Source organism: Phoca vitulina, unplaced genomic scaffold (assembly GCF_004348235.1).
Source record: "Phoca vitulina isolate PV1807 unplaced genomic scaffold, GSC_HSeal_1.0 scaffold109, whole genome shotgun sequence".
NCBI lineage: Eukaryota > Metazoa > Chordata > Mammalia > Carnivora > Phocidae > Phoca > Phoca vitulina.
In genome coordinates, this window is record NW_022589812.1 from 951,194 (window position 1) to 963,287 (window position 12,094).

General features: G+C 41.5%; 1 protein-coding gene across 2 annotated transcripts in view; it reads left to right on the forward strand.

The window, feature by feature from the left end:
* Positions 1-12,094, forward strand: part of LOC116628042 (IQ domain-containing protein K-like) — a 123,576-nt gene that overhangs the window by 26,006 nt on the left and 85,476 nt on the right. For both annotated transcript variants that reach the window (XM_032398091.1, XM_032398092.1), the window contains exons 5-6: positions 9,671-9,723; positions 9,860-9,937. In XM_032398091.1, coding sequence (XP_032253982.1) covers positions 9,671-9,723; positions 9,860-9,937 — 131 coding nt within the window. The remainder of the gene's footprint in view (positions 1-9,670; positions 9,724-9,859; positions 9,938-12,094) is intronic.

A 12,094-nucleotide genomic window follows, 5' to 3' on the forward strand; every position in this document is an offset into this window, starting at 1 on the left:
ACTAGAGCTAAGTTGAATAGTTGTGGCACAAGTCTAATATTTACAACGGGTCCTTTAAGAAAAAGTTTGCCAATCCCTGTTCTGAAAACCTGGAACTACCCAGAGTTTTGTGGTAGTAGCTGCTACTCTTATGTGGGAGGCAGTAGAAGGGAAGCTTCATGAGTGAGCGTAGAGTTTGGAACTCTGCTCACCTGAATTTAGGGCCCAGTTCTACCTCTTTCTAGATACGTGACTTTGGACATTGCTAGCATTGGGACCTTGTAATTTTAATCTTCCTAAGCCTCAGTTTTCTCTTCCATAAAATAGGAAGTAATAATAATAGTAATTGTTAGTAGTAGTAAGAGAGTTTATCAGAATTAAATAAAATAATGCATTTAAAGTGTTTAGCTCAGTAACTGGCACAGCTACAGTGAAAAGTAGCAATAACATAAAAACAAAATTTAATTGGAGAAAGGTTCCTTAGGGCTGGAAGGGAAAACTAAAACTGAGGGCAGTAGGTAAGGAAGAGGTGGATTGAAGACTGGCCCTGTGGGGAGTTAAAGACTGGTGGGAGATTAGACTCAGACATGTGGAGAGCTCTGACAGAATACAGTGATGAAGCGTAGGGTAGGGGTGCTGGAGTCACACGGGTGGGCTTGAATCTCCCCCTCCAACTTTTGCTGGCTCTGGGCCCCTAGGAAGATTCCTTAAACCATGAGTCTCAGTTTTCTTATCTGTTAAATGGGGAGGGTGATAATCATAGTACCCACCTCACCGGGGCTTTTGAGAGGATTGAGTTAAGAAGTTGTGTGTATGGCACTTAGCACAGGGTGAGTGTTCAGTAAGGGGTAGCCGTTGTCATTCAGGATTGGGCTTGAAAGAGGGATTCAGGAGGTGAGAAAGAGGGAGAAAACAGGGGACCAGGTTGACAGTGAAAAGAAAGAATAAATCCTGTTTCAGGCAGGAGTAGTGAGAAGGATCATCAGAGCCTCTGCCAGAATCTTCCTTTTGCACAGGCCTTGACCAGTTTTTCCATCTTCTCTGAGCAGAGGGCAGGGCTTGAAGGGGGTCCTCCAGGCCCTTGATCTCTTGGAGGCATGTCTGTGAAGCTAGGTTGCAAATAATTTCGATACTGAGACTGGAGTTTTCGTGGGGGTAGAGTTTTCATGAAGACTTGCTTGTTCCTTGTTGAATCTTTGTTGACATTGACCTTCCTGGTCTTCTATTTATAGTTATAGCTGCCTTCCCTGGGACCCCTGGGCTGCCCACAGTCTATGTGATTTGGAAGGGGGGAGAGATCTTAAGGCAGGAAATCAACTGTGCAATTGTTGAGATAGAACTTCAGCATTTTTCTCAGACTGAAGGTTGATTAAAGGCCGCAATACCATTCCTGTTCTGTCATGAATTGGGTTGTATTCCACTGGAGCAGATTAAGTTTGAGACACATAAATATCATCATAAAGATTAGACATTACAGCTGGCTCGACGTTCTTGGTGATCCCCTGACATCGAGCCATGCCTTTGGATTAGCTTAATTGGAACATGAGAGATCAGAACTTAATGAGAACTTAATTGGACTGATATATTAAACAGAGCTGGCTTAGTGGCTGTGTGGTAAACTTCACTTGGAAATTCTTTCCAATGCATCTCTGAAAATATTTTGGGCATTCAGAGTAAAGTTAATAATTTTTGCTATAAGCAGTTTTTGATGAAAAGGTTGATATTGTTAGTAGTAAAAAGTAGTATGAAGTCAAAAGAGTTTTGTTTTAGCTGGATGTGTTAAGTATGCAGAACTAACCAGTCCCATATCTGCTAGTTAACTCTGAGGGCCAGTCCCTCAAAATGACAGAAAACCCATTCAAACTCACTTCAGTGAAAAAGATTTTTTGTTTGTTTGTTTGTGTACATGCTTTCCCATGGGGAGATCTTCCACAGCTTGATCTGGGGGCCCAGATGATGTCTTCATGACTCGGTTCCTTCTCCATCTCTTGATTTTGTTTCCTCTGGCTTGGCTCTACCCTCAAACAGTCCCCACCTATGACACCAGCCTATGTCTTAAAGGCTCAAGTGGTACCTGAGTCTCTTCTAGAGTTTCTAGTTGAACTGACTCAGGTCAATTACTTACTTTGGAGTCAGTCCTTGGAACTAGGGGAATTTAGTGGGCAGTGGGCTGTTGGGCAAAGGGAAGGATCCCTAACCCAATGCACATAGCTTTAGAATTGGGGAAGGGTAGATCCCCCAAAGGAACTCAGGGTGCAGTTACCAAAAGAAGGCAGAAGAAATACTGGGCAAGCTATCTTGGCTAGGACTCATTATGCTGCAAATAGCAGAAAACTGGCTTAAGTAATGAAGGAGATTCATTGGTTCACGAAACTAGACAGCTCTGAGGTAGAGAAGGAAGATTTCAAGATTGGTTTGATTCAGGAGCTCAGTGATGTAATCGAGGACTTGCTTCTCTTCTGCATCTCTGGCTGGCCTCTTGCAGAGTTGGTTTTATCCTCAGGCTGGCTTCCCTCAGAGTGACAGAACAGCTACTGCCACTGGCCTAAGCTTTGCCCCCACCTACTACAGCAACAAGGAGAGAATGATTGAGCTCATTTAGAAAAGCAAAGGAAAAGATTTCCCAGAAGCCCCAGCACATCTCCTCTCATACCTTATCAGTCTGAAATTGACTGTGCACCCATTCTTCATTCAGTGAATGCCTTGGGCCAGGATGAATGTGGACCAGATTGGTTTAGGTCTCGGTGGCAGGTAGGGTGGGATTATCTGGACTGTGTTATCAGGGTTCACACCCAGAGCTGGAAAGGGGGTTAATCCTCTCTACTCATCACAGCTACTACCCAGCCGGGGATTGGCTGCTGGATGTTGAATTAATAACCACAGTGGAGCCATGGCTTACTCATTTCTTTATCTCTAGTGTTCAGCACAGGCTTGGCACATAGTAGGTCCTCAGTAAAGCTTACCGAACAGGGCCAAACTGGAACAGCACACCTTGCGTAATTTGGAAAGAAATCAGGAGTTTTTTGCATGAGTAAAATGATGCCTGAAAATAAAGCTTATCTCAGCTTTAAATATGGATTAAATGCAGAGTCTGGATAGAGGTGATAAGACTTTCCACCTCTTTTCCTATCCTATCCCATTTAGCATAAAATTTTCCCTTTCGCTTCGGTTGCTCATCAAATTCCATTACAAAGAAGAGTATTGTAAACAAAAGTTAGTATCAGGAAACTATTTCTAACTCCTGATAAGTCATTTGGTGATCTCATGACACTAAAATTTGTCACTATGAATAATTCAGTAAAACAGAATCTTCTATTTCTTCTTAGAGTCCTTGCCACCTAATGGTCATTTATTGTAGTTTTTTATTTTTTGAGTGAAACACCCGAGTGTCTTTAAAAAGTGCAAGGGCTTTGGTCAGTGAAGGAAGAAACTCTTATTTCCTGGCCTTGACTAATAAGGGAATTAGAAATACCATCAGCTTTTGTTTGGAAAAGTTTTCTAAGGAGTGGAAAAAATAGATTCTCACAGGAAAGGTGTGGTAGAATTATTTTAGCATTACTCCTTTTAATTAGGAACACTTTTAGAAATGACCACATGGCCCATGCTGAAAGTCTTGGTCAATAGTTTGTGTTATGAGTACATATTTTTAAGTTCTTTTGAGAAGTACTATTTTTCTCCAATGAAATTCTAATGCGTTGGGGAAAAATTGAACTTTTGTTTGAAGTTTGCTGTGATAAGTATTTTGGCCTCTGGGTATAGTCCAAGTATGTACTCATTTCTAGCATGAGTTATTTATCACTTTGTTCATGTCTGGGGGGGGTCTCTGGCATGTGGAAATTTACTGTGGAGAATAGCTATGTGGGAAAGGAGGCTGTGATATTCTAAGTGCATGCCATACCCACAGGCTCAACTTCAGCCCTCTGTCCCTGCTTTATCCATGTCCCCATCACCCTGGCTACAAGTGATAGAGCCAGGAATAAGTGTCATACCATGTAGGTAGCCACTCTAGGATGCCAAGTGGCTATGAAATGATCTGATACAATTGTTCTGCCCAATAGGGATGGCCTATCCTGAGTCGTACCACCTTACCAGCCCAATCAGATTCTTCCTTCTGGGGAGTAGTGATGCCAAAGGGCCAAGTCTCACATAGATCAAGAACGAGAACTGTTGTTGAGCCACAAAGCTACTGATGGACGAAGCTACTGTGGTTAGCCCGACTTGTGCCCTGAACAGCTGTGGACACTGGTCACTTCTCCCTGAGACCTGCCCCTAGTCAGAGGAATTCCCATTTTCCTTCCACTCCTTCTACGTTTACATTATGCTCCTGTGCCAGATAGAATATATTAGTGTTCACAAATGTTTGTGGGCTCTCTCTAATGGAGAGACCATGTGACTGCTTTGGTCAAAGCAATGTATGGACATGACATACGTCATTTCCAAACACACACTCTAAGAGTCAAAGCATGGTTCATAGTCTTTTCACTTGCCATGATAACTAGTGATATTTCAGAGAGAGGCTGCTCCATCAGCCTGAGTCCCAGAGTAAAGACAACATGGAGCAGAGAGCCATAGTTGATTGAAATGTTCATGTATCACGAGTCAGAAATAAACCGTGGATGATACAAGCTTCTCAGATTCAGAGCTTGTTTGTTGCAGCAAAATCTATCCTAAACTGATTTGTAAGAAAACCCCAGTAACCAAGGTAACTCGAGCATATTTCCATCCCTTGCAAACCCGAAGAGTCTCAGCGAACACAATGCCATAGCGAGCCACACTCCAATTCACTAACCTCACAGCATGTGCTTATGACCTTTCTGGGGTGCAGTTACATTCATTACCTGATGCAGATTTGGTGCCTTTCCAATGCCAGAAGTTTCCCTCCCCAGCCTCTGCACCTCCAGTCTGCCTCCTATACACGTACCCAATATGACCACTGGATTGAACTCCAGGTTCTGTCTTTTCTACCTGTGGGGTTTCAGTCTTTTATGATGATGTTCTCCCCCCCACTGCTGCAACCCCTCCCTGAACTTTAGTACAAAATTTCTCCAGCATATAGAACAGCTGAAAGAATTTCAGAGGGAACACCCACATATTTACCACTTCGATTCTACAGTTACCATTTTGCTTTATTTGCTTGGTTGCATATCTGTCCACCAATCCGTCAGTCCATCCCTCTATTCATCTACCTTGTTTTTTGGATGCATTTTAAAGTAAGCTGCCGACTCATGATGACGTGATGATGTCTTTTCCCTTGACATTTAGTCTTTTTCCTTTTATTTATTTATTTATTTTATTTTTAATTTTTTTATTTTTATTTTTTAAAGATTTTATTTATTCATTTGACAGAGACAGAAACAGTGAGAGAGGGAACACAAGCAGGGGGAGTGGGAGAGGGAGAAGCAGGCCTCCCGCCGAGCAGGGAGCCCGATGCGGGGCTTGATCCCAGGACCCTGGGATCATGACCCGAGCCGAAGGCAGACGCTTAACGACTGAGCCACCCAGGCGCCCCAGTCCTTTTAATTCTGGATTTTAAAAATTGCTTTTTAACCTTGTTTGAGGTTGTCTTAACTGTTTCCTCTGCTTGCCCAAACTTGCACATACTCACCCTTTAACAATCGCGAACTCAGTGTATTTTCCGCATTACGTAAACCTTGGGTGCCCACACTTTCCTAATCTCACTCCTTAATTTTTCTCTCGATTACTTCCTCTCTTATCTCTTCACTCACCACAACTTTTCATTTGCTTTCCCTTCTCTTTTTCAGCTCCCCGGCAGATAATTTTTAAACTAAACAACAGCTGAACAATATCCCCACTGTTCCATGTGTCTGAGTATGCACGGCACGTCCACACTTGCCCAGAACAGAAGGAAAACACAATTTCTTCTATTTTATTTCTTTGCATCAAAAGTGATTAAATCTGTCTGCATGACCTTCATACATCAGACCATTTGGCTATTTTAAAAGTCTGTTTAATAGAGAAAGTCAAGCTGCATTCCCTTGGTAGAAGAAATCTTTACCACCAAACGGTGCGGTAAATGCCAGGGGAACAATGCATCTTTTGTAGGATGGGAGAGAGAGACACTGCCATCTTACAATTGCTGAATTGTTTAAATTATTATATGGCAATTCATGCTAGATACATATTTGCATTGTTGTATAAGTATTTTCTTATTTTGGTTAAAGATGGCTTTTTGAAGGGATAACCTACTTTTGCAAGGCAGGCTTAGGAAACCCCATTCCATGGGCTGGTACATTTAATTTTATTACCCTGGCCAGGAGTATTTCAATTTTTTAATAAATCATCAAGCTGGTAAAAGACTGCAAACAACCTCCAGTAACTCAGGCACCACCATATTTTATTTACTAACAGCTGGAGTAAAGCTTTCAGTAAAAAATCTTAAGCAGCGCTTTCCTTTTTGGTGAGAATCAATTCCACAACCCATCTTTTCAACCTTATCTAAGGTTATAAAACTGAGTTGGCTATTTTGAAGTGAAGGGGGAAAAAAAAGAAAAAAAAGTAGGAAAATTTTCATGGTAAAATATTATGAGAAGAAAATGAAGAGAAATTGTCCAGAATTATATCAGCAATTCCTATTTTTAAATGTCAGAATTCTTGTAAATGAGTTCTTTCTTGCTTTGATGTTTGAGAGTTGAATGGCGAGTTGAATTAGTCACCACCCATTGATCACCTACTTCATGCAAGGCACTCAAATAAGTCCTGAAAATATAAGGAAAAGAGACATATGCCCTGTCCTCAGAAAGTTTATAGTTCAGTGAGGTAGATAGACATGTGGGCCAGCAGTTATGTTATGGTTCTGTCTGAGATGCTATGACAGGGGCACACAGGGAACTGGGGGAGCCTACTGACTGAAGAGAGGCTTCAGTCTGCTCAGAAAGCCTTCCTGGAGGCATCTAGAAGGACAAGTGGGGGTTAGCCGATTAGAGAAGAAAGGAATAGGAGTTACAACTCTTCCTGTTGTAAGCAATAAACAACCTAATGCAAACTGGCTTAATAAAAAAAAATATATTGGCTCATGTACCTGAAGACATCAGCCAGAGGATTTGGGCTTTGGGTGTAGCTGAATCCAGGGTCTAGTACAATATCATTAGGAATCTGCCATTGATGGTCTAGCCAGCAGCATCTCCCTGCGTCCTTGCTAATAGAACCCAAAATTTATTCATTTTCTTTGGAGTTGCAGTGTCCTTCAGGGGTGGCTGGGCTAAACTCATTGTATTTGTAGTGATCCTATTTCCAAATATGGTCACATTCTGAAGTACTGGAAGTTAGGACTTCCAACATATGAATTTGGGTCAGAGAGGACACAGTTCAATCCATAGCACCCTGCCTTTCTCTCCTCCCTGTCTCGGATCTCCTGCTGGTACCTCTCATTGGCTGGACCCACCTAGTGAGTAAGGGAACCTGGTTGAAGTGAACCATAAAATCAGCCTCCTGAGGCTCAGAGCAGGGCGGAGAAGGGTAGACCTGGAGGTAAAAAGAGAGAATTTCTAGCAGATTCTGTATTGTCTACATTCTTGGGAAGGATCTTTTCACATGGCAACCAACACCTCTGGACTTTTGGTTCTTAGCCCCTGTTATCTTTTTTTTTTTAATTTTATTTTATTATGTTAATCACCATACATTACATCATTAGTTTTTGGTATAGTGTACCATGATTCATTGTTTGCGTATAACACCCAGTGCTCCATGCAGAACGTGCCCTCTTTAATACCCATCACCAGGCTAACCCATCCCTCCACCCCCTCCCCTCTAGAACCCTCAGTTTGTTTCTCAGAGTCCATAGTCTCTCATGGTTCGTCTCCCCCTCCGATTCCCCCCCTTCATTTTTCCCTTCCTACTATCTTTTTTTTTTTAATGTATAATGTATTATTTGTTTCAGAGGTACAGGTCTGTGATTCATCAGTCTTACACAATTCACAGCGCTCACCATAGCATATACCCTCCCCAATGTCTATCACCCAGCCACCCCATCCCTCCCACCCCCCACCACTCCATCAACCCTCAGTTTGTTTCCTGAGATTAAAAATTCCTCATATCAGTGAGATCATATGATACATGTCTTTCTCTGATTGACTTATTCCGCTCAGCATACCCTCTAGTTCCATTCATGTCATTGCAAATGGCAAGATTTCAGGGTGTTTTTTTTTTGATGGCTACATAATATTCCATTGTATATATATATATACACCACATCTTCTTTATCCATTCTTCTGTTGATGGACATCTTGGCTCTTTCCATAGTTTGGCTATTGTGGACCTGTTATCTTAAAAGGAGAGGTAGCAACCCTCTATCTCCCAGTTTCCATAACAGTTCTCTTAAAGGAGTTGACTGGTTCTGTTTGGGTTACAAGGACTTTCAGTGGATCCAGGAGACAAGATACCTGGTGGTCCATCCCATTGCCTTCTTAGCATGCCTTCTCCCCCAGTGCTCTAGGATGTTCTTTCTCATGTGGTTTACTGGCTATCTATCTATCTCTTAGGGACTGCATTCACTGGTATGTAATGAAAACTTAGTTGAAAAACCAAATGACACTTATTTCCCCTTACATATCAGGATGTTCAGAGTAGGTCAGGCCCAAGCTGGTACAGAGGCTTAAGGAAGTCCTCAATGGCCCAGGCTCCTTCTAACCCCCTGCCCTACCACCCTTAGCATGTGGCTTTGGCTTCATTGTTGAAAGGTGCTGCTCCACTTCCAGACACACATCTGTGTTCCAGGCTGAAAGAAGTAGAAGGAAACTTCAAGGAAGAGGGGACAGCAGAAATTAAGAAAGCAGGACTTTTGCAGAAGTCCATAAGACCTGTTCATTTCTATCTCATAGGGCAGAACTGTGTCATGGCTATCCCTTGCTATGTAGGATGCTGGAAAATACAGTTTTTCCCCCCTGTGGGCTGCTTGTCAATCAGGTTTCTGTTTATAAGGATGAAGTGGAGAGTGGCTGTTGGGTGGACAACTGGCCAGGTTGGCCACATTGGCCATTGGCGCTTGCATGTTTGGCTTCCACATCAGAACAGGGTAGCCAGACCTGAAGTACTGCTGTTCTGAGGATTTGAGCAGACAGGGGGAGGGCAATAAATACAGTTATTCAGAATCAATGTCTAGATTTTTTTTTAAAGATTTTATTTATTTATGTATTTTAGAGAAAGAGAGAGTGAGAGCAGGGGGAGGGCCAGAGGGGGAGGGAGAGGGACAATCTGACTCTGCACTGAGTGAGGAGCCCTACACAGGGCTCAGTCCCACAACCCTGAGATCATGACCTGAGCTGAAATCAAGAGTCAGACACTTAACCAACTGAACCGTCCATGTGCTCCTCAAGGTCCAGATTTAAATAAAATCCTTCTGTGACAATTCCAAAAGCATGTAGTAAGTCTCCTACTATATGCACTTTTATTAGTCCCTGCTGTCAGAAAATATGCTTGTCCAAAGACTAGAGAAATGTCTTCAGAAGTCTTTGCATCGCCCCAATTTACTGTTTGTTGATATACTTATAAACCTCATAAAAGGCTCATGCGTATTTCACCTAACACAAAAAATCAGACGAGATCGGGCGCGATCAGGGTGGTATGGCCATAGACCAGCTAACACAAAAAATCAATTAACCTCTCTTCCTTTGTCCTACTCAGACATGTGGACAAAGAGTATAATTTAATTCTCTCTTCTCTCTTTTCTCTTTAGAGAAAAAGAACCAAATTCATTGCCTGTGATTTTCTGACCGAGTGGTTATACAAGTAAGTTTTGCATGTCTTTGAATATTCAATGACCCTAAGGATTCAATAGTGTTAATTTGCAAGCAGAATAGCAACAATTGACTTGAATTTTTGCTTATTGTTTTCTTGTCAATCAAACATATGGCATCGTTACCAGTCAAAATCCAAAGAGGATAGGGGAGGCTTTCACAGAATTCTTCTCCATTCCGTTTGTGGACCAGTGGCTGAAGCATCAGTAAGTACCAACACAAGGCCTCAAATAATTTATTCCTATTTTAAGATTGTGTTAATGATAGTTTTCTCCAGTCCAACTAACTCATGTAATCCACCCAGGACTCCAGGTCAGTTATATTTGTGGCTCTTGTCTCTAGTTATTTTCAGTCTAGGCTAAGAACATCCTATCCATGTGGTGATTATTCAAGAAGCACTTCAGAAATAAAGTAGAAAACTTTTAAAAATTCTTATCCTAAGTAATTCATCTCTCCATTATCTCTCCCTCCCTCCCCACCCCCTCTCAAGAGGTTATGTCTCAAGAAATATGACTAAACTTTTCTAAATATTAATTTTTAGTTGTATGCATCAATTCTACATTTAAAATATTAGAACATGACAGATAAAGTTAAAACTGTCTTTGACCATCATTCTAATATGAGTCTTCTCTCCTCACAAAAGTAATCAGTTTAGTCTATAGTGCATCCTTCCAGAGTTCTTAAAATTGGTTGTTTATGTAAAATTAGATTATATCATAAAAATTAGTAGTACTATTTGCTGCTGTGAGTGAATTTTCATCAATGTAATGATGATGATGGCAAATAACATTTATTGAATGCTTGTGTCATTGTTCTCAGCATTTAACACTAATAAACTAACTTGATCCTCATAACAATGCCATTACCAGCCCTATTTTGCAGATGAGGAAATTTATGCATTATTCTGCAACTTGCTTTTATTTGACTCAAGTATATGCTTTTGAGATCTAGCCCTGTTGATTCAATTACATCTAATTCATGTCTTTGATGGTGTTATATTTCATTTCTAAATTTGCATAATGCACTCATTCATACAATAAATATTTATTGAGTACTACGATGTGCCAAACATCATTCTGGGTGCTGGCGGTAAAGCATTGAACAAAGTGGCCCCAAATCCCTGCCTAAATGGAATTTATATCCCAGTGAGGGATGACAGACAATAAACAAACAAGTGCTATAGGGAAAAATAAAAGCAGAGAGGGGGGAATACAGAGTGTTGAAGGGGCTTAATTTTTGCATAGGGTGGTCAAGAAAGATCTCACTTGGAAGATGACATTTAAGCAGTGGTCCACTATTTTAAGGCATAGGTGGAAGAAAGATAGCTCAATTTAGAGAAAATGATATATATTTAACCTGTTGCTTTGAAATGTTTTCATGCCAGCCCTTTGCAAGAACAATGTCAGGAAACTGAGGCATTAGAAAATTAAGTGAGCCGGGGCGCCTGGGTGGCTCAGTCGTTGGGCGTCTGCCTTCGGCTCAGGTCATGATCCCAGGGTCCTGGGATCGAGCCCCACATCGGGCTCCCTGCTCAGCAGGAAGCCTGCTTCTCCCTCTCCCACTCCCCCTGCTTGTGTTCCCTCTCTTGCTGTGTCTCTCTGTCAAATAAATAAATCTTTAAAAAAGAAAAAAGAAAATTAAATGAGCCTTGCAAAACCGCATATTAAACCAAATAAAAGACCTTAAATTAGACAGTTAACCCTCAAATGACACTTTTTGTTTTTTACTTAAATTACCCTTCTTGAGAATGCCAAGTTGAATAGACTCTTGACTGACTTTCTTAATTTTGAGAATTAAATGTACCCCAGGTATTACCAGTTTTTTAAAGAGTTTTTTAAAAGTAATCTCCGGGGCGCCTGGGTGGCTCAGTCGTTAAGCGTCTGCCTTCAGCTCAGGTCATGATCTCAGGGTCCTGGGATCGAGCCCCGCATCGGGCTCCCTGCTCCGCAGGAGGCCTGCTTCTCCCTCTCCCACTCCCCCTGCTTGTGTTCCCTCTCTCGCTGTGTCTCTCTCTGTCAAATAAATAAATAAAATCTTTAAAAAAAATAAAAAATAAAAAAAATAAAAGTAATCTCCACATCCAACGCGGGGCTTGAACTCATAACCCTGAGATCAAGAGTTGCCTGCTCTACCAACTGAGCCAGCCAGGCACCCCATTACCAGTTTTTTAAAAATCTGAGATCAGCTACACATTGAAAGGGGAATGATATTGGAAAACCTTGTTTTTTTATTTAGCTTCTAAACCTATGCCTAATTTTGCCCACTGTGAAAATGGAAGGCCCATAATGTATTGAGTATAAATGATTAATAAGTGGAAGATTTGCATGTTTTTCTAAGACCAGGTATTTTCAGTATCGTTCTCC